The sequence below is a fragment of the Gopherus flavomarginatus genome, chromosome 3, assembly GCF_025201925.1.
Source record: "Gopherus flavomarginatus isolate rGopFla2 chromosome 3, rGopFla2.mat.asm, whole genome shotgun sequence".
In the NCBI taxonomy this organism is placed as follows: domain Eukaryota; kingdom Metazoa; phylum Chordata; order Testudines; family Testudinidae; genus Gopherus; species Gopherus flavomarginatus.
The window spans coordinates 175,456,078-175,479,706 of record NC_066619.1 but is presented as its reverse complement, the minus strand read 5'-3'; the positions used below and the strand labels follow the sequence as shown (position 1 = coordinate 175,479,706).

At 41.6% G+C, this 23,629-nt stretch overlaps 1 protein-coding gene across 3 annotated transcripts in view; it reads right to left on the bottom strand.

The window, feature by feature from the left end:
• The window catches only part of MANBA (mannosidase beta), a 55,705-nt gene that overhangs the window by 17,137 nt on the left and 14,939 nt on the right, over positions 1 to 23,629 (bottom strand). For all 3 annotated transcript variants that reach the window (XR_007773241.1, XM_050944495.1, XM_050944496.1), the window contains exons 6-12: positions 22,632 to 22,807; positions 18,879 to 18,989; positions 11,698 to 11,849; positions 10,610 to 10,727; positions 8,195 to 8,281; positions 7,201 to 7,368; positions 1,270 to 1,488 (exon numbers count right to left, since the gene is read on the bottom strand). Coding sequence is in view for 2 of the 3 variants with exons in the window: in XM_050944495.1 (XP_050800452.1) it covers positions 1,270 to 1,488; positions 7,201 to 7,368; positions 8,195 to 8,281; positions 10,610 to 10,727; positions 11,698 to 11,849; positions 18,879 to 18,989; positions 22,632 to 22,807 (1,031 nt within the window). In the remaining variant the exon portion in view is untranslated. The remainder of the gene's footprint in view (positions 1 to 1,269; positions 1,489 to 7,200; positions 7,369 to 8,194; positions 8,282 to 10,609; positions 10,728 to 11,697; positions 11,850 to 18,878; positions 18,990 to 22,631; positions 22,808 to 23,629) is intronic.

The window sequence follows — 23,629 nt, the reverse complement described above, 5'->3', positions numbered from 1 at the left end:
TTAAGTCCTGAAGCCCACAACACCTGGTGGAGTAGGTATTATATTCTTTTACAGATGGACAGACCAAGGAACAGACGGCTAAATTCAGAGGGCTCAGCACATAAGCAAGAGTAGCTCTGTTGGTTTTGTGGAACTTCACTTATTTGTCCTACAATTGAATTTGGCCCACAAAGCTTTCATGGAGCCAGTGGCCAAGGAGAGAGGAAAGGACGGGAGGAGGGAAACAGCTGCAGGGAGAGGGCTCCGGAGAGCGGAGTGAGAGAGTGTGTGTGTGTGTGTGTGTCATTGTTAGTGGACAAGCCTGACAACTTACATTCATAACTTTGCTAAAAATCATGGACTGACTAGGGACACCAGATTTAGGACTTATTACAACAATCTATAACCCACTAACAACCCCCTGCCCTGCAACTGCCTCTCCCCATTCCTTTCCCTCCTATGGCTGAAGGGATGTTAACAGGACACTTCACCGTGAATGGTCCCTTGAAATGTGTGTTAACTACTTATGCTAAACAACCTGTTCCACCTTGTATTTAGCTGTGACATTCCCAGACCTGAAGAAGATCTCTGTGTAAGCTTGAAAGCTTGTCTCTCTCACCAACAGAAGCCGGTCCAATAAAATATATTTACCTCATCTACCTTGTCTCTCTAATATCCTGGGACTGACACAGCTACAACAGTGCACACATTATAAAAGACAGGCTCACCAATCGCCCATGAGCTAGCTTGCTTTTATTACAGCAAGCAACAATGCACAACATATTTCTGATTCTGATCCAATGGAGGTCGAAGCTGTGTGTAACAGTTGGTTAATCAAGAGTTAAGTTTGTGATATGAGGAGACAGGATTCAACAATCTGTGTCTTAACACATCAATCAGTACAAGTGCCTGTATTTAGAGAGTTCAAGAATGTGTCACCAATTGTTTAAAACTGGAAAAGAAATTTAAAAAACATTGATGGATTTTAATACATTGTAGAAATGCTGTGGACCCTAACACAGCAAGAATGGCCTATGGTAATAAATTAGGATTGTACGTATTTATCTTTCCTACAGTGAGAGGAACCAAGTTTAATGTATTAAAAAGGGGAAGACGTAGATCCCATTCTGTCTCTACCCCTCATATTACACCTTACATTTCCTCTTAATAAGGAATGTGTGTCATTTCAAATATAGTCACAAACCCAGAGTTTCTTGGCCAGTGATTCACTGTCTAGACCAAAAGGGAACAGGGAGGGGGAAAGCTATGAAAATGGAAGCTTTGCCTTACCTTTTCCAATGTACTGAAGGAAGGCCAGGACTGAAATCCATACTCCGAGGCAAACCGAGTTTTAGGATACACTGTCCAGTTCCAGCAGTCACTGAGATAGTCATAAAAGTGAGTGTCACCATAATGGGTGTCATAAGGATTTTGGGAGAGCCATCTTTCTTTAACAGACTCCTTGCCATTTGTGGGACTGGATGTAATATAAGGACGACTCTTATCCTCCTGGGTAAACAAAACAAAACACACCATAATAAAGTGATTGGTTCTAATATTTCAATATCCAAACCTTACTTTGGGAAGTGAAACCAAAATGCCTCTGCCAAATTGCTGAGTCACTGCCTAGGAAATATTTTGCTTTTGTGCCCTGACATTCATCTCCTCCCTCACCGTTTAATCATTTTTAATTCCTGGAATCAGAGGCCTAACAGGATATACTACTGCTTTCTATTTCTATAATTCCTCCTCCCCTTCATGGCCATATAAGCGCTACACGAGTCAGGCCCTCAGATACCACAAGTACCAGCCAGATGCTCCCACTGAAGAAGTGGGCAGGGAGAAAACTATGCCAGGGCTCCACTGCCCCCTCCTACCAAAATCAGCAAAATTGGCTGGACACATTTATGAGGGAGGAATATACTGCACCTCGTTCAAGTGGTCTCATAAATTACTTCCTCTCCTCATAGTGCAATAGGAACACCACTAGAGGAACTGTATTCCTTTGAGGCACAATGCTTCCCATTGTCCCCCGGGGCACTGAGGCTATGCACTGCCACTTACTGTAAGCAGTGTGAAAAGCTGCACAATCTGGCCCTTAATTCATAACTAGTACTTTAGTAAGCCCAGGACAGAAAGTGGAGACTATCCTCAGCGTACCCAGCTCTAAGTGTGAATTAATAAGTTACAAAGCAGGAGGAATCCAGCTCCTTGCTCATGGAAGCTTGTTAGTCTCATCTGCTAGTACAATGTAGGCTTCATTCTGAGTGGAGAGGAATTTGAAATGAAAGGGCAGTTTTGAAAATCTTGGCGAAAGGGGTTCTCTTGCTTCAGAACAAGGGATTTGCTAACTTTAAATGCTTCTACGTTATTAGTAACAGCTATTTAAAGCACTTCTAGTGGAAAATAAACACAATCATCATCAACATTTGTGTGGTGAGACAGTTCTTTTAGGTAACATGATTACTTTTGCAGCAGTTTTTTGCAATGGCAATGCTAAGATTTTTCCCTTTTTCCCCCCTTGTTACAGACAATCAACAAGCCTTAGTCTTAATATATTCAAGGTATGCTGTCATTACAGTCTGGTTTTGTTTGGCCTGGCTGTGCATTTTAGGCCAGATGCAACTTTATGAAGGGCAAGATTTGGAGTTGTTTCAAATTACATCTATTTAACCACTGCTGCACAATACATCTTATCTGTGACAAATACTGAAGGGTTTCTCTGCAATTATAAAACATTTAGGGACAGATTTTCAGTAAGGGAAGCCCCTGGTCCTATATTCACAGTTACCATTATTAGTTTCAATACAGCAAAGCAGTTAGCCACAGGCTTCAGTTTAAGCACAAGTAATTCCATTCACTTGTTTTTAACTGTGTGAACAGTTAATTACTAGAACTGTTCATCTAAGGATGTGCTACATTCTCCTTTACTGAAGCCTTGATATGAAGGCTGGATGTTTTTCCAAGTGATCCATCTGGCTAAGTTAGAATCTAATTGGCTTGATGGAGAAATTGCTTGGTGAAATTCTATAGCTTGTGTTATGCAGGAGTTCACACAGAAGATCAACAGTTATGAGAAGGTAAGGACCTATTTTTTCTTCTTTGAGTGCTTGTTCATGTCAATTCCAACCAGGTGACTGTCAAGCCTAAGTTCAGGAGGCGGGGTCGGAACTGTCCACTGACTGGAGCACAGCTCTACCAAAGGCCGCATCACCTCTGGCCGGTGGGGTAATCGCATAATGCGCAGTGGAAGTGTGTATGCAGGACTACACCATCACTCTGCATATTTCCTGAGTGGGAACCTGCGCCAGCAATGCGCCTGAAGACGCCTGCGCCCTGGTGGAGTGCACTGTGAGTGGAGGGGCAGGTACCCCTTCATTGTAGCACTCACAGATGCAGGATGTGATCCATGATGAAAGGAGACTGGAAGTCCTTTCATCCTGTCTGCCATGGCCACAAACAGTTGAATGGACTTTTGGAACAGTTTCATTCTCTCGATGTAGAATGTTAGTGCTCTGCGGACATCCGACGAGTGAAGCCTCTGCTCCCTACTGCTTGAGTGCGGCTTAGGATAGAACACTGGGAGGAAAATGTCCTGGTTCATGTGAAATTGAGAGACAACCTTCGGGAGGAAAGCAGGATGTGGCCTGAGCTGAAGCCTTGATATAAACACAGTGTGAGGAGGCTCTGATGTTAGGGCCTTGAGCTCAGACACCCTCCTGGCTGAGGTTATCGCTACCAGAAACATCATCTTGTATGAGCAGGGAGCATATTGCCAGTGGTTCAAAAGGCAGCCCCGTCAGTCTGGAAAGGACCAGATTGAGGTCTCAAGCCAAGACAGGCCGTCAGACACGTGGGTATAGCCTGTTGAGACCTTTGAGGCCCCGTAAAGAGCGGCTGTTCCCTCTCATCAGCATACAAGGGGTCCTATGAGTTCTGGGGATCCTGGGCTGGTGCCGACCCAGACGGTGCTGTGCCCTTAGGTGCCAGGACAGAAGACATCCATGCTGGGGCTGTCAGTGGCACTGTTAGTGTCGGCAAAGGTGCCGCAGCCGACAGTGTCCACGTAAGTGGTGGTGCATCAGAGAGCACCAGAGCTGCAGATCCATGAAGGGCAGAAGGTGGTACGCAAGAAGTCAAAGCTACTGATGTTGCGGCTGAGAGCAATTCATGGCTTCGTCTCTGGCTTTGATGGAAGGCCCAGGGCGCCCAAAAGGGCCACTGCATCAGGCTTTGCCACTGTGGAGGCCACGGTGCCGGGTAGACTCGTCTCTCCTGCCATGACCTGGATCTCCTGCTCCTACTTCTGTCGGAGCAATAGGAGGGAGTCGGTCTCCAAAAATGAAGACCACGGAGGAGCTGTGCTGCGAGGTGGAGAGTGTCAGGAGCTAGGGGACTGACTGGGCTCTCATTCCAGAGTTACTGGCATCAGGAGGCACTGTGGAGAAGGCAAGCCAGCATGGCCAGCTTCCCTTTTGACTATATTGTGGGGCAAGCCAGTGCTGTCAGTGCCGGTGGTTCATTCCTCCTTGGAGGTGAGAACAGAGCCATGAGGCACAATAAGTCCTGAGCCGCCTCCGGCTTCTTTTTCTTCTGACGCACCAGCAATTGAGACTGGTGCCTACCTGCTGAATCGACTCAGGAGGAGCCATGACGGTGCCAAGCATCTCGCGAAGAGTCCTTCCTTGGCACTGGTTCCTGCTATGATAGTGCCAGAAGGAGGTGCTGGGTATGGGATCCCACACCCCAGGTCTGAATGGGGGCGAATAGCTGCCTCCATAAGCAGAACTTTGAGCCACTGTTCCCTCTCTTTCAAAGTTCTGGGGCAGAACTCCTGGGTCACTTTTTGGCATGCACTTGGCGCAGATCCCACACTTTTTGAACCCCAGGGATTGCGGCATACCACAGCTCTGGGGAGTCGGGGGAAGGGAATCCCCAACAAACTCTAAACTAACTATAAACAGCTATTAACTACAGAAGAACTATAAACAAATGACACAGATAGAGGTGTTTGATAAAGCAAGAGCTATAGGACATTCTAGCTAACTGTCACTGACGGTAAGAAGGAACTGAGGGGGTGGAGGGTCGGCAGGGCTCTATATTGAGTGCCATGAGGGCACGACTGCAGGGGGCACCCAGGCCAACCCGACAGACGCTGCTATGAGAAAAATCTTCTGACTGCTGATTGGAATTGACGTGAACAAGCACTGAAAGAACTTATAAATACAGGTACACAATGGTGTGTATATTTACTGGAGAATTATGCCCAAAATGATAATTAAAATACATACTTTTATATTCCTGTTAAATGTGTTGATACTAAAGTAATAATAGCATTTATAATAGATAGAGATTTTAATTACAAGACAAATCACATTTATTAGAGTTAGATTATATAAATTCTCCAGGGCAGTGACCTCATCTATCACATATTTTGTAAAGTATCTCAGTACTCTATGTTGTTGTTATTAACAAACAATAAATAAATAAATTTTGAGCAGAGAATTATTTTTGGCCAAGACACTAATCAGGACTATGCTATTCTTGAGTCCATTTTACAATTTAGATTAACCTTGACAGTAATTGTAAAACATAGATGTGTTAATATATTAGCAATGTAGTCAATACAAACTTGTTAGATTTAAGCTTTAATGCAGAAATTTGTTGAGTATAACACATCAGCCATTTTGGTTTATCAGTAGCTTGACCCTTATTGAGCAGCTTCTCTCAAAGCTTCCCCTTTTATCTGTTTCCCCTTAGGGTTTTCCTGTACCCTTAAATTTCCAGGACTAGAATGGCCACGCAAGCTCCTTAAAGTCAGTAGCATGCAATCACTAATGCAACATCTATATTGTTTTCAGATTACACTTTGAAAATCTTGGGTTGATGCATGTAAATTCATGGTGGTATGTATCCACTGAAATTTCAGCATAGCCAGTAAAAGCAGTTTAGTCCAACATCAGAATACTCTAAAGTAGCCTGTGAACCATGAAGCAATAGGGATAAGGGGTTGCTACTGCAGGGTAGAAAAAGGATATTTCTTGGTAGAAGAGAAATGTTTTAACTGGCAGAATGTCAGTTTCACTTTGCATATCTCTGTACTGCATATTGTATATTTTAACTAACTAGAGAAATCAACCCATTCATCTGTGGTTCAGGAATTACTCTCTGCATAGCTATTCAGGAATGAAATGCCATGTAGAGCAACTTATTCTTTATCGGTGTCACAGAGGCAACTTTCAGTCTTTTCAGTCTACTCTCTCTCTAAAGTCAAAAAACAATGGAGTTTCATTGCAAGGAGAGAGAGAGCTCTTCACCACAAGTGGTGGCAGGTTCCCTCTGACCCCTGCAATTGTAGGGGGCACTGCCAGATGTTGAGGGGACTTCTCTGGAAGGCCATGCCTTCATTCCAAGAAGGGAATAGGTAAACCAGCTTGACTTCATCTCCTGCTGAGAGTTGCTGCAGCACGACTGGGAGAGAGGAATTCTTACTCATCCTTATCCCTCTAACATCCTTCTTTTTCATTAGTCTTCTCCCTGATCCTCTCATCAGCCAAAACAAAGGTAAAGTAGGATTTAATCATCCCTTTGGAATGCAGCATTTAATCTGGAATTACTGCAGTGGAGCCTGATTAAAATGGAGTGAGTTTCATTACTGTTGCATCCACACTGAGAATTTTAGGTAAGTCTTGCATCACATGTAACTCTGTTGGTGTCAGAGAAAGACTGTACATGGGCTGCAGGCCTTTTTACTAGCATGTCCTATAAACCTGCTTTATGTTCCTACCATAGTCAGTGGAGCTGCATCAGCGGGCACTGGTGGCAAATGACAAGTCTCATTTTTGCATTCTGTGTCTATACATAACTCACAAGAAGTGAAAGTCCAGCAATTTGGGATTTTCAATCCACTCCATTCTAAGCAGAATTTCTCTGTAAATAAACTTCATTATGAGCAGGTACCAATGTATGACATCAAGCAAAGCCCTAAAACTTCCAGAACAAGGAGAAAAGCTGCAAAAACTGCAATGAGAATCTGTAAAACACAATCATAACATCCTTCACCCTGGGTTTTATGTATTGTTATCAGCATGTCCGTACAGCTTCTGTAAATCTGTTCCCCCAAACAACTCAAGGAAATTTTGCCCAAATTGCAGGGTTTAAATAAAACCTTTTGCAAGACAATTTGGGGGAAGAGGCTATGGCCTTGAAAATTTCACTTACAGCAATAACAATTTCTTGGATGTTCTTCACATAAAGTTTCACATAATCTAGGATATAAACTTTCATCTTATCTTGTGGTATAGAGAACCAGTCGCCTGCAATAGCTGCCTCATTTTCATTGTTTCCGCTCCATAAAGTGATGCATGGGTGAGATTTTAATCTCTTCACCTGAAATAGAAATCACGGTTTCAAAATTAAAATTCAATTACTTCCCTTTAACAGGATATCTTGTAATGTTTATGCAAGTTGCAGAGAGTTTAAACAATACTGGCTAGTTTCTCCACCTGCTGAAGTGATCTCAATGACAAGAAATATGAAAGATTCCAAAGGATACAGTACTATTGCAGCCATGAGAATAAAGGAACCCATCCCGCAAATAGACATGTCAGTAACTTTACTCCATGAGTAACCATGCAGACTTCAATGGCAATACTCACATGAATAAAGTTACTCATGAGTTTGTAAAACCAAGTCCTAAATGTGCACATCTTTGAAACTATTGAAATTCACATTTTTGGTAGACTATAAAAGAACAAAATGTCTTGTGTTTTCATCTTTACTTTTCCACAAGGCATATAAGATAACACTTTTTTCAATCCACAAAAAAACAACTTCCCTGCCTGGCCAGAAAAATAAATTAAAAAAATTAATGATGAAATGATACACGGCCCAGGCCAGCAAAGTATATAATCTTCTCGTCTCCTAAAACACATACAAGTAGAGGTGAGATGTGGAGTAGGAAAACAGGACAGAGGGACCCCGTTACCCCAAGGATGACCTCAGCATTCCTCTGCCCACCATGTTCTGCCTTGCTTTTCTATAGGCCTCACTCCATTTTCTTGCCTCTGTGTGTGTGTGTTACCTGAGTGTACAATAGACTGCAGTCTTTAAAGAAACTCATGTCAGACAATGAGTAACAGAAACTAAACAGAACTACAGTTAGTCAATACAAGCATATGGAAATACGGGTCCTTGACGCTATTGAACCACATACCTGATGAGTAACCTCTGCTCTTACTGATTCTAAGTAGTTCTGGTCAGTTGGGTAAAGGGCACATGCAAACATAAAATCCTGCCAAATCTATAGAGCAAGAAAAAGGAAATACAAAACCTGTTAGCAAATATTTTCTACACTTAAACAATGATTTTCAGCTCACATGCACTTTGGTTCAGATGGAATTATTTATCTTAAACAGCAGACGAGGTGGAAATTTTTAACTTACTCACTGTACATGAATACCAGAGGTGTTACCAAAACAGCTATGTCCCAGGTGAGCTCAACTTTCACATGCACATACACCCCCAGGGTTACTTTCCTCAATTTTAGTGTTTTAAGCCATTTCTTCATCATTATGAGCCAGATTCTTCCACCTTACTCATGGTTTGCAAGTAGCTCCATTGCTTTCAATAAGAATACATGGAAGTCATATACTACTCAATATGAGTAAAGGTGGAAGACCCTGTCCATTAGTGAACAGAGTTCTTATGGCTTTTACGGTGTGTTTTGCATATACCCATGAGTAGAGCAACAAAACCCCATTGCTTATTAGCAGAAGAAAGTCATTACACTGATGTGTTCATTTAATTTTTTTATAATTTAAATACAGCTACTGTAATACTCCAGGCATGAGTAAAAGGTCCAACAATCTCCATGTGGAAGAAAAAAAAGCAAAGGCAAGCCACATTTGAGGGGAGAAAAGATGAACGCTTTTAGCTATAAATACCTTATCCCAGATTTGGACCTTAGCGTCCAAAATATGGGGGTTAGCATGAAAACCTCCAAGCTTAGTTACCAGCTTGGACCTGGTACTTGCTGCCACCACCCAAAAAAATTAGAGTGTTTTGGGGCACTCTGGTCCCCCTGAAAAACCTTCCCTGGGGACCCCAAGACCCAAATCCCTTGAGTCTCACAACAAAGGGAAATAATCCTTTTTCCCTTCCCCCCTCCAGGTGCTCCTGGAGAGATACACAGACACAAGCTCTGTGAATCCAAACAGAGTGACTCCCCCTCTCCGTTTCCAGTCCTGGAAACAAAAGCACTTTCCTCTTCACCCAGAGGGAATGCAAAATCAGGCTAGCAAATCCAACACACACAGATCTCCCCCTGATTTCTTCCTCCCACCAATTCCCTGGTGAGTACAGAGTCAATTTCCCTGAAATTTCCCAGAAAAGAAAACTCCAACAGGTCTCAAAAAGAAAGCTTTATATAAAAAGAAAGAAAATACATACAAATGGTCTCTCTGTATTAAGGTGACAAAATAACAGGGTCAATTGCTTAGAAGAAATATGAATAAACAGCCTTATTCAAAAAGAATACAAATCAAAGCACTCCAGCACTTATATTCATGCAAATACCAAAGAAAAGAAACCATATAACTTACTATCTGATCTCTTTGTCCTTACACTTAGAAACAGAAGACTAGAAAGCAGAAACTACTTCTCCAAAGCTCAGAGAAAGCAGGCAGACAGAAAAACAAAGACCTCAGACACAAAATTCCCTCCACCCAAAGTTGAAAAAATCCGGTTTCCTGATTGGTGCTCTGGTCAGGTGCTTCAGGTGAAAGAGACATTAACCCTTTGCTATCTGTTTATGACAAAAAGGTCCAACAATCTCCATGTGGAAGAAAAAAAAGCAAAGGCAAGCCACATTTGAGGGGAGAAAAGATGAACGCTTTTAGCTATAAATATTTTAAATCATGTGTTTGTGTAGCTCACTGTTTCATGAATGTTACAAGTCATCCTTTGTGCCCAATCCACAGAGAATTCTATTTGATATAGGTTCTTTTACGGCACTCATCACTGTAGTATCTGAGTGTCTTCCAACAGTGCATTAATCAACATGACTAACATCTGTCACGTGCGGTTCTTTCTATCTCTCATCTTCTCTTCTGGAGAAAGGATTGCGGAAGCAGTACAGCGCTTTGTTTTGGTTAGGTGTTGTGCTGTTGTTATACACCTTTTCGGTGCACAACAGCAGTAGTTACATTCTGCCCATGGCCTAAGGCAGGATAAGTTTTAGAAAGGTGCTGTACCTATAAGCAGACACTTACTGCCCCTGGCCTATGACTGTCCCCTCATTTTTTTCCTCTCCACTATTTTCTTTAAACAAACAAACATGAGAAACTAAAGAACAACATGCAGGATACATTTAATGTTAAGGTCAAGACATTAGAGTGCACCTGCGAGACTTTAAAAGGACCCTGATTTTCAGAGCATCTGTCCTATGAAAATGAGGCCCCTATATTGTTTCAAGTTGGGTATCCAGAAATCACTAGTTCCTTTTGAAAATGTAGCCCAGATTCCTGTACCAGTATTAACTCAGCTGCCTCGTTCATACACCAGTATTTTCTATTTGTTATTTTCTTGTCAATTTGGAATACAGGAACTGAGTTGTCTTTTTATTTTTTACCATTATTCCTAGTTCATTGCAGATATCATAGAATTCATCTTGCTCATATACTCCTCCTCCCCATACACGAAGCGCATTCATGTTAGCATCAACTGTGGACTGCAAGATGAGCTTTAACCTGTTCAATACAAAGAGAATTAAATCAGGAGAACTAACAGTTGCATGAAATTACACGCACACCCAAACTAGATACCCAGGAGAAACCTACACAGGCTTGTATCTTTTTTCTTTAAAAAAAATATATATATATATATATATATATATATATATATATATATATATATATATATATATATATATATATATATATATGTCCAATATATGTATATCATTAGCAGACAGGCCAAGACTAGTAACTTTGACAGAAACACCATTCTGACACCCTAGAAATCTGTATAAATGTTCAATGCACTACCAAAGCTAAATTCTTGCAAATAAAAGGGCTCAATCCTGGTAACACTTACCGAACAGATTACTCATGGTAGTAAGTACTATACTCAGTAACAAGCGTTTGCAGGATTGGATCTTAAGGTTCTATCCCAGAAAGAGTCAAATACCCTTCAAAAATGTTTTATTTAAAAAAAATTTAAACACTATATTTATCCAAGTAGCTCCTTTGATTTGTTATAGTCTTTTCCCTTTGGATTTTACCCTGTTTTATATACATATTACCTTGAACATTAATCATTTCCAACCATTTCTGAAACATATCTAGGAGTCTTTTTTCTCTCATACATTCTACAAAGCATGTTGCAAAAAGGTCAAAAAACAACAGATGCATTACGGCACCCTGAATGACATTTTTAAATCATATTGGGCCCAATTCTGTCAACCTCTGAGTAGACACCTTACCCTAGAAGTAGTCCCACTGCTAACGATCTGATGGCAGCAGAATCAGGCTCTCTTCCCCTTTATTGACCTGATTTTTACTCCCCTTGCTCACACTGAATAGCACTTTACACTGAAGATAGTTCCATTGTTGATGTCAATGGGACTCCTTCTAGAGTGAGTGCTAGTCCTCAGGAATAAAGAGGGGCAGAATCTGTCCCTTTGTATTCAATATCTAAAGAATATTGATTAAGACTTACATATCAGAGGAAACTCTGTCCTGGAAAGAATCTGCTGGAATCCAGTTGGATCCCTTAATGAAGATGGGGAGTCCGTTGATCCTGAAGTAGAAACTCAGGCCTGGTGAACCAGGTATAGGCTCCTCAACCAGTTCCACTGTTCGAAAATAAGCCTGTGGAGAATTGAAATTTGTGCATTTTTAGAGCAATCAGAGACATGAAAAATATAAAGAAAGCAATCTAAAAACCTAACCTTCACCTTCAGGAATTGTTAGTTACATCTTTCATTTGTTACTAAACTATTGAGCTATTTCTAAAATAGGTAAAGTATAAGAGTATAGGTCTTTCAAATGAAACCATTGTGCACATTTTGCTAAACCATCTATGCACAATATCAGCTTACTTTCATTTTAAGAGGAGCTTGAAACAGAAAAATGCCAGAAGTTTCTGGCTTATTAACAGAAAGAGAGCATGTGCATAAGTGTGCAGACTGGTCATGCTGCAGCAGATTTGCATATGGCCTGTTTGAGACCAGTGAGAGAAATCCAGAAGCTGCATTAGACTAAAATTAATTGTATTTTACCCACGCCTTCTCTTCTTATGGAAGGAGATTGCAAGACCCCAGCTGTGGAATTCTTTGCCAGACAAGATGATACTAAGCCCAAGCCTGACCACTCAGATCAAAATATGAGACTCATCTTTTTACTAAAGCCAGTTCCCCTAGTAATGACATCTTTCCCATGGCAACTATCCAAAGGAGAGGAGAGCGCCTTTGGACAGCTTAGTTATATTTGAATAGGTGCAGTTCAGCACTAAGATACCATGGTGACCAGCTCAGACATACAACAGCTAGATTAGATAAAGCTACAAGCAAGGCTGTTCCTGACTGCAGTCATGTAGAGTTACTCATCAAGCAGAGGCCTGCACATTCGTTACAGCTGCCCTTTCATCCTGACATCTGCTAGATCTGTGCTTGTGGATAGAGCATTACAAACCATGCAAGCTTTCTCAATCCTTTTCCTGTATGTGGAAGAACAGGACCGGAGTGCTGGACTGTTTTGGGGACTCTTTATTTGGGCTAAGTAAATGCACTGTGCTGAAGAATATTTCGTTTGCACTGACAACTGTACCGTAAAGACTTCCGGGACAATATGAAAGTGAGCAGTTATATAGTTATGTTGCCAGAAGCTGAGAATGAGCGACAGGGGATGGATCACTTGATGATAACCTGTTCTGTTCATTCCCTCTGGGGCACCTGGCATTGGCCACTGTCAGAAGACATGATCCTGGGCTAGATATATATAGACATAGATATATAAATATGGAGATATACCTATCTCACAGAGCTGGAAGGGACCCTGAAAGGTCATTGAGTCCAGCCCCCTGCCTTCACTAGCAGAACCAAGTACTGATTTTGCCCCAGATCCTTAAGTGGCCCCCTCAAGGACTGAACTCACAACCCTGGGTTTAGTAGGCCAATGCTCAAACCACTGAGCTATCCCTTCCCCGAATAGACCTTTGGTCTGACCTAGAATGGCCGTTCTTATATTCTTAGCCATGTGACTGAACGAAGAGGTCAAAGGTGTCTCCCTAACCACAGTAGGAGAAGCTGGGAGATAGCTGACATTGTAGGTTCCTGTTCAGCTGCAGAATGTTACTGCATGAGACTGTCTCTCTTTCAGGAATACTTTATTCTAGTTATTTCTTTGTTGTTTTCCTTACTCTGATACAAGTCATCTAGATTAAAAAGAATATATCTAGTTTGCTCTTTGTGCATGTAACACAAATATCAGTACATGTGTTTCTTCTATTGCTCAGTACAGAAGACAGAGATTTGTGAAATTAATTCAAATGAAGTGAGGGAAAAGTAACTGAGGAACTGTAGCCAACAAAACCAAAACAGTGAGTCTATGTCAGAACTTGGGGATTTCCTAGCTCTCAGGCCTAACCTTAAATTACTACACTGCACCTCCCTCAAGATTAAATTATTATTTGCTGTAACATTTTCAAGATATCAGGCTCTAGGATTGAATTGGACATATGTCAGGGGTGAGTATGTATACTAGGAATGTGGCAGTAGGGGTCAACTTAACACAAATAAATACAATTGATACATTTACCAACTGAGGTAAACATTTTAATTCCACAAATCAAATACAGGCTGGAATTCAAAAGGTCACTGACAATGCCCATAGTTTATTTTGTGAAATATTTTAATCTTATCAATCATACAAATACTGAGGAGGGGGAACAACAGTATTTCATATGGCAAGAAAATAAACACCACACACTTTGCGTTACTTGGTTCCTATTTGGTGCTCGAGTCAAGCTGTGCAACGATTAGTTTTATCCTCATGCAGGCAATGTGTACGACAAATCAAACTTGTGATCACAGATCATCTGTCACAGATTGATCCCTCCTATGTCAAATTAACGATCAAAAGGTACACAAGGAAAAACAGAAGCAGCAGCCTGACCCAAATATTACAGTATGGGGCAGAAACCTGAACGACTGTTTCATATGCATACAAATAGTAAGCTCTTGGGCCAGGAACAGTTTTTGTTCTGTGTTTGTACAGCACCTAGCATACTCCTGGTCCACGACTGGGGCTCCTGTGTGCTACAGCACTACAAATAATAGACAGTAGTAATTATAATACTGTACAGAAGCAGCCGCGGATTAAGGCTAAATGGTGCTCAGATCCAGTATGATCAAAGAGTCCCCAATCATACAAAGGTCACTTCACACCAAACCAACGTGCTCATGGCACTCTTGGCTCCCTATTGCCACTGCTCCTAACACACTCTGGCGGCAGGCTCCCACCTCATGGATCCTTGAATCCAAACTTTAGGAGTCCATGGGTTCCCTACAAGCCCAGAGTCCAGAGCCACAGTTTCTGCTTTAATCCACCTCTGTACAGAAGGCCAAGTTCACCACTGGTGACACCACATGTTAGCCCCATATCTGCATGTTCTTGGGGGAAGGTCATCTGTCTCTGTGATCCAGGAACCCCGCAATGCCAGCTGGCCAAGAAGGTTAAAGAATAACCTGATATGTATATTTTGGTTCACCTAAGAATGTCATGTGAGATCTTAAGCCAGGATCACACGGGTCATTTAATATCATTGTGAAATGTATGAACAGATACTATGTAAAGAGTTAGGTATGTATACTGAAAATGTGTTGTAACGTCTGTATCAAGGCAGAGTTGACAAACAGGTTTTCTGTCAGACAAGAGATGTTTTTTTCACCTGTGTCTCTGTTGGTATTTAAATTAAGCATTGTAAGTCAACACAGTGGCTGCACATCTACATACCAAATCAACAGAGGGATGTGAAATCAACAGGAATGAAGCAGAGACATAACAAGCAATGAGAGCAAGCAGGGGAGTGTTACTGTCCATGAGGACAGACAATTAACTTGGATAGACGTAGAAGGCAAGGAGACATCCCTTTATCCTGCACCTAGGAAGTAAACAGGCAGTGTCATTTACGTTCATGAAAATGGAATCTTAATCAGCCTTGGTTGAAACACTGCAGAAGACATTTTGGAGTGATAAAAATTTATTTAGAATGGAGATTAGCTGGTTAAAGTTTAGTCTGTTGTAATTTTGTTTCATAGGTCACCCTTTTGTTTCCATTATCCTTACTCACTCTCTCTCAATCTTGAATCTTTAATAATGAATGTATGATTGTCACCACTATATATATATCTCAGTGCTGTAGTATTAAACAAGGTGCTGATCCAAAACTGAATCATACAAGCTAGTGTGTACACTGTTCCCTTGGGGACAGCAGACCTGGCATTTCTATGAGTGCTCAATGGAAAAGGGGCTGGACTCTACAGGAGGACACTTCAAAGGAGCTCAAGGACTGGAAAACACCTGTTGTTAACTTTCGAGGTAAAGGAAGGGCTGGCATTACCCAGAGGAGATTGTTTGGGTGGCTAAGACAGGTGGTGTCAAGTAGCTGACACCCAGTTAAGCACAAGCAAGTCCGCTTCTCAATGGAGGCAAGAGGGTAACAAGATGACTCACAGTCTGGCCCCTTGAGAACTATCACAGTCTCTCTCTCTCTCTCTCTGGCTCTCCTTTTATGAGGAACTTAGCCTTAGGACTGAGGCATTCTACCCATTCCTGGCAGTTGTTGTTTCCCACATCTATGCTTCTTGAATATAAAATGATAAACAGAAGTTTCTCTCACACAACTCTGCAGCTTGCATCACCACCAAAATCAATCAGTTACCAGATTATGGGACAAGCTAAAGAATTCCAAGTCTTTGTCAAGCAAATCCGATCAACTGGAGGAACCAAAGAAGTCAGGACATGTTAATTTTTTTTTGTGTGGAATAGATTTGGATTTGGGCGTTTAGCGGTGGGAAAGATACAACGGGAGAGGAAGAGGCCCAGAGCTGAAAATCAGGAGAGAGAGAGCTAGGATATCTAAATAAATGAACTCAGGATACTAAAATACTGTGATGACGTTTGTGGTGTAAATGCCAAGATGGATTAGACAGAGTCAGACAGGAAAGATCTGTTAGAGTGATGCTAAAAATCTAGTGGGTGGGAAATACAGGTGGTTAAAAAATACAGGTGGTTAAAAAAAACCCAAAGTATTAAAAACTGCAGCAGCAGGATGGAGATGGAAAGCTCCGATAATGAGGCAGACATGAGTGCAAGGAGGGAAAGAGAAAGATCTCAGAAAACAAACAAACAGGAGGGAGGAAAAGAAGTTTCAATAAGACTAAAGAGGGAATTAAAGTGGCAAGAAGTTGTTTGATGGAGCCATGGAAGGGGAGAAAGAGGCTATGGATAATCAACAGAGCTGGACAAAAGCACTCCCACATTCCAGAAAACACTTACTCTTTATGCTGGCTTTTGCTAGGATTTTATTTTGCAATCTTCCGAGAAACAAATTCCAACCCAAACAATTTAAATTATAGAAAAGGAAAAATAAGACTCTGAGCCTGGTTCTTGGCCATGTTCTGAGTTGTTTATGCCATACTCACAGCTTAAAAAGGCTGGAACACAGACAGATCCCATCATCCAGAAATTCCTCTGCCTCAGAGGGGTTCTCTCCTCAGAGTAGGATTGGTGTGATGATCCTATGCTGCCCTCAGTGTAGGGGCAGGACAGAGGCAGGAGAGGTGTATCGAAGGAGGCTGTAGGAAGCCACCGAACAGCCTTGGAGGCTGCACTAACTTACTCTGGGATTTGCACAAGCCCTAACACTGGGAAGCTGCAAAGGTGGTGTAACGCTACTCAGAATGCGTGTATATCTCTCTCCCTGCCCAAGTTAGGCGGATGTGCAATAGGTACAGAAAGGTCATTTTGAAATACTTTCTCTTTATATAGCTTAATTTCACTTACAAGGGCAGTGTGAATGAAACTAGAAGTTAGGCGGATGTGCAATAGGTACAGAAAGGTCATTTTGAAATACTTTCTCTTTATATAGCTTAATTTCACTTACAAGGGCAGTGTGAATGAAACTAGAAACTTCACAAAGAGTTTTAGAAATATATCTGTCCCTGTTGGAATCTCCAGAACCAATCCCAGTTCCAGAGTCTTCGGATGAATGTTACTATTATTCTACTCCTTCCCAGCAGAAATTCCAGCCTGCTGGCATAAAAGCAAATCCTCCTGGGATGTGCTAGAATGGAAAGAGATTATATGGAGCCTTTCCTCCTTGTGCAGCTGCAGGGCAGGATTTTACAGAGTGCCAGGGAGGAAGACCAGCTGCCATGTGAGCCAGTACAATATGGTCCTATGTGGGGGTGGCCTGCTGGCTAGGGGCCATAGCCTATAGATCATACCTCAGCAGGTATTCTGAGGCGCATTTTGCTTCTTAAAAAGGAGCAACAACGTCCTGTGTATTGCTGTCATTCCCAGTGACCATTCTGCCATGCATCAACGTGGGGGCTCCTGGAGCACCTGCCCAAGAGGAATCACTTTGCTTCCCCAATACTACGTGGCTTGCTCACAAGATTACATAGATGTTATTTCCTACACCAGGGTTTTCTAAACCTAAAATCATTTTCCAAAACTCCATGCTGAATTTATCCCGTTGCACATAAAAAAAACCAAACCTATATTTTGAACTATACTGAAAATATGATGATATGAAACTATGATGATAAATTATCTCCATCTCTCTGAACACAAACTTTGGGCCCAATCCTGTTAACACTTGGCAGGACTGATCATGATGGAAGGTAACTACAATGAGAAGTAACTTCAAACAGGGCTTCTCACAGTTGTACGTACTACAATGAACACATTTGCAGGAGCATAGCTTCTGGACTAGTTTTCAGTGGTGCAAAACACACACATATCATCTAGCAAATGTACAGATTTATTTAATAGTTTCCTTATGCTCATAGCATGTAGGACCCAGTCTAATTTTATCTTAATTTTTGAATAGGTTGAAGATTTGTGAGTGGTTCTTTAAATGTCCCAAATCTTCTGAACATCCTAGTAAGTTATGAAAAAGCTTTCTTCTATAAACAGGTACTTTACAGAATCTATTACATTGGGTAAAATAAAGTACTTAATTGCTACTTAGGCGTTCAAATTTGTGATACTGCTTTCCTCTGACAGCTGGGACGCATACTGTTGTGTGTTTTTAATATGTCCGGCATGCTCTAGTAATTGAAGTTACTTCAGATTTGTGCCCCACAGCACATCCCAAAAGTTTTATACACTGAAATTCCAAATAAACGTCTCTGTTTAAAAACAAATTAAATATAATTATACACAAGTTTTTTTCAATGTGTGTTACCAAACCATCAATGGTAAATTTCATGTTCATTACATAATATCATTTATCACATCTGAAGATGACAAGCAAATACCATGATGCTTAAACAAAGAGCTTTTTGTCTGGTTGGTTGGTTTTTTCCCCCTTCAGTTTGAGAATTTTAAAAACAAACAGAACACATTTTCTTTTTTAAATTTGAAATTAGTTTGCAAGTTGTCCCCTAGTCAGACTGGAAGTGCAGATTTTGGCACAAATGAAAGCTGCCAGCGTTTTAGTTACCTTATATCTAGGGTTCCAGAAAATCCTGTTTCTAAATAATGGTCTTGTGTAAAAATTACAACCCAGCAGAACATTTTCTAATACTGCTTGAGAGCTACTGGGTTATTCAGTGACGCTTCCTGACATTAACTTCCTACATACCATATTAATTGAGAGGATTTATGTACCTTTGAAAATTTCTCAATCTTGTATCCTGCCCCCATGTTGAAAGTTGTTGTCATGTCATATCCAGTTTGGTTTCCGTGGCCACTAGGCCACCAAGTCTGCACTGTAGTACTCTTAAGGAGGGAGGAAACAAAAACAAAAAACAATTAGAAGCTAAAGTCAGAACAACTTGTGTGAAGTTAGGCATGTGTCTCACAATAACAACTGTGCATCCAGTAGGAGATTTTCAAACACATAAAAGGCAGTTGAGCCCCAAGGTGGAAGGGGATAAAATGGGATCCAGCCAGGGCCACCCCTTCCCACAGCACCAGAACTGTACAGAGGAGACTCACCCCATTATAGGAGCACTACAATCCCAGAAGTTTCTCCCCTTCCTTCCTCCCGCCCCCCCACCAACACATGGCCTTGGAGGGAAAGTGCAGAGGAGCCAGTTGGAGACTCCAGTTGGTCAGAGCAGAAGCAGTCTGAGCAGCAACTTCTGGAGATTCAGAGAATTTTGTAGTTTGGACTGGACTTTCTCTGCTCTGTGCTGATTGACTGTTTGCTTCAACCCTCACCTTCTTCCTCCCTCAGTCTTACACCACACCTGCTTGTGTGTTCTACCCCATCCCTCACCCTGTATCGGTCTGGTCTATTTCAACTGTAAGCTCTGTAAGTGCAGTGACTGGTCTCCTACTCTGTTTGTACAGCACCTAGCACAATGGGCCCCAGTCTTGGCTGGCCCTCAGGCACTACTGTAATAAACATTATTAACAAATAAAACAACAACATGACAATAAATAATGAGAATATCCATTGAATGGAAAGGGGAGATAGGCACCTAATTGCCATTTGTACCTTTGAAAACCTTCCCCCTCACACATTGTGGGTGAAACTAAATATTTACCTGTAGCCACCTCTTCAAGCATAATCTGGGTCAAATGTTGGTTGCACTCACCGGTTCAGTTAAATTGAGCTTTTAAATAAAAGAAAAGGATCCACCCCCATCTCAGGCTTCAGGCCTTTGACTTTTTCCTCCATATTATTAGTTTTTATTGATTTAATTTCTTGAAACAAAAAAAAGTAACTTCCCCACTGTGATTTAGTATCATCTTGTTTTCCCAAAAGAGATGGAGCAAGGTTAACAGCATCCATTTCATATAGTTATATCTTTGTGCCAACAGCATACTATAGCTGCCCAGTTCTATAATATACTGCAAGCTGCATTCACCAGTTCAGTATACAAATTGGGGAAAGAAAGCAGTAATATGTGCACCAAACAACGGAAGGATCCACATAGAATATGTTAATGCAAGAACTGCCACGATCTTTTTGCATAAAACCAGGCCAAAGAACACCTCAGTAATATGATTAGCTGTAGCCATACCCAGACATAATCAGCTATAGCCACTTATTTCAGCTTCCATGATCTGGAATTATCTTAAGCAATAGTGTCTGAGTACTAATCTGGAAATTCAAGGGATAAAAACTGAAGCATAAAAATCAGATCATGTCTCATCAAATATGGAGTGGCTTTAGAAAGCTAGACACAAATGGAGCTTTCTTATTGGTTGCTAATGATGTCATACCCATAGCCATCTATTAGCAGATAAGCAAGCAATTTCAGAACAGCAAGAAAACACTATGCAGTGAATTTCAGGGTGATTATTGTACATCTCAGGTTGTTACAATCCACTTGAGCAGTCTCGGACCTAGATCATCATCTGAAGTGAGCTCTCATTGACCAGAAATTCATTTCTTGCCAGGTCTTGCTGTTTGTCACACCATGCAAATCTGTTGCACAGAGTATGGGCTCAGTCTGGCTCTTAGATATGTAACAGCACACTGCTGCGTCTCTTGTAAAATCAGCTGCTGTGAATTCATGTAGCAAAAGACCTTTATGTACAAAGAATAACAATACACCGTTGTCTCTGCTCTGAGGGCACCATTTCCTCACAAACTACTGTCAGGCTCATGGTTGTATTTTATTAACCAATTTCTTCCCCAGGGCAGAGGAGGGGCGAATGCACCAAAGCACGAAATCATGTTCAGTTTCATATCACATTGTACGTATTACTGCAGACTAAAAAGGTTCACTAATGGCTAATATTTGTTTTTAAACAAAACCCTCTAGCCTTGATATTTGTACTTCTTCACGTAGCCATCTGTCAGTGATCAATAATAGTCCCTTTTAAAATAATGAAGCCATCTGAATCAACCTTGGCCACACACACCACTCTCCACTCCCAGATTCACCTTAATAGGTGTTTCTTCTCCACACACACAGCACATAGGAGTCCTTGTGAATATAAACCAAATACCTTTTAATGGAGGTGGAATCTACACATTTAAATTACATAGCAAAATTAAATTAACAAAGCCAGAAAAATGTGTGAAGGGTATGGCAGATCCCCATAGTCTCAGAGGTTATTAATTGGGTTTGTCAGGATACCAAAATTCTTGTTCTCACCCACAAATCCAATTTGACTCAGTGGTGGCCAAATGGTAGGAGGTTCCCCTCAGCTTGGTTGCCCCACTCCAAAGAAGTCAGCATTACCAGCTCCTGCTCTGGTCAGCTAGTGCCAGACCTTAGTTCAGGTCCACTGCTGTCAAGTTCAGTTCGGTAGAGGCACCTCCACTAGGTCCAGTTCTCAAGGCAGGAAAGAACCACTACTCCATTTTACTCATCCTGGGCTCATTGCCCAATACAAGCCCATTACTTCTCAGCACAGGCTGACACTTTTCTCCAGAATCTCCCTAATAATTTCTAACTACATTTACAGGACAAATTTAATAGAATTCCTAAAAACATAAGCACAACACACTATGGAGCTACATGGAAGTGAAATTAGAATTTATATAAATTAACCTTGCCAGTAGCCAGCCTTTCACCACTGCAAGGTCGGGGATGGGAGAAGGGTCGGACAGAGAGAGCTTCCGTTCATTCTAACTCTAGAGCGTAGACTTGTTAGTCTATTTTCAGTTGTGTTTCCTCTCCCAAGGAGTGCTTCATTTCTCTGACACTCCACATGACTTTAAAGATCCCTCAACTCAAGGGACTAAATTCAGAACTAGTGAAAGAGGTGCAACTTCACTAATTTTGCACCCTCCTCCCAGCTAACCAAACTCTACATATGACTCGTTTGCCCTTAGGTATCCAAAGGTATCATTACTGATTGTATGAGGAATGCTTTTCCCTCCTCCTCTAAGGGCCAAACATATTCCATCCTGACTATGACAGTACCTATCTGCCCAGAAAACAATGGTCTGGGACAGGAAATAGTTCTATCATACAGGATCACAGAACTGCCATACTGGAGTAGACCTGAGATCCATGTAGTTCAGTATCCTGTCTGACAGTGGTCAGTACCAGATGCTTCACAGGAAGGTGAAAGAAACCCATAGTAGGTAGATGTGGGATAATCTGCGCAATATGTACCTACAACAAGAAGGGATTCGAGGATTAACAGCAGCACGATTTCCCGGCCAACAAAAGCAAGAGATGATGTGACCTCTCTCTGTCTCTCTTTTATTAGGAGTGAAATGCCACATGTCCCATCCACACTGCTCTTTGGTGTCCTAATGGAAGAGTCAGTTGTGAGAAGGTAAGAGAGCTGTTCCCCGGCCCTAAAAGGTGTCAGGCACAGTCAACACAACAGAGAAGAGGAAAGTGAACAGGAAAATTAAAACTGTGCTGGAAACGTCTTGCATTTTTTTTCAAGCAACCAGAAGGAAACATTTTGTTAGTTGGGACTGTTCAGGATTCACCCCCTCACCTTACTGATGTTTACAAGCAGCACAATTCTGGCTTCTCCAGGAGGAAGTTCTGTAGTATATGTTTGCTGTGTTTGCAACTTAGGAATGTTCACTGTCACGAGACCAACAACTGGCTTTGAGCTGACTACATCAAAAACAGACTCTATTTCAAGACTCCACTGCTGAGCACTCTTCACTAAGCAAAGAAAAAAATTGTATTTATTTATATTTCTATACATACTAATTCACATGTTCCTAATCTTATTAAAGATACAATTACACATACACACACACCCCAAAAGAAATGCAACAATTTTGTTTTAAGTTGGCTTTCGAACAGGACCTATGCTTCACTGTTTAGTGCATTTGATACCTATGTTCACGTTTGCTCTTTGAGACAAGGACTACGCACAGTGTAATGGAAATTTGTAACTCATTTTTTCCCCCATTCCTAAACAACATACAACCTTTGAAAGTTCTATACAACACAGAGCACGAACTTCTCATTCTTTATCATTAAGAAGGAACTTTTCCCACTTAACTTCCACAGTCATTATGTTTGCTTTGTCAGTATTCATATGAGCACAGGCCTCTTTGGGAAAGGTTGCAATCACAAGGCAACACAATCACTTTTGTCTATTGAACAAAAACAGTATTAATAATAAATGAGGCAAATTCATCCACCATTAATGTTGCCAACCTTCTAATTATTGAAAACTAAATACTACAGCAGGAGTGTCGGAAGCTCCCGTCGCCCCCTGCTCTGCTTTTTCATCCCCAAGGCCAGGCCCCTACTCTGCCTCTTCCCTCGAGCCAATGAAATCCCTTTCCTTCTTGCTTGACCCTCTCCACCTCCCTCCCACCCTCAGCTGTGCTCCCTCTGCTCTGGGGCTGCAGCCCCTGATGTGGAGTTTGCCTGCCCATGAGACGCAGGTAGGTGGTGGCCCTGACTGAGCAGGGGCTGGTGCAGGTTGATGACCCAGCACCTATCCCCCGCCCACAGCACCAAGACTTTTGG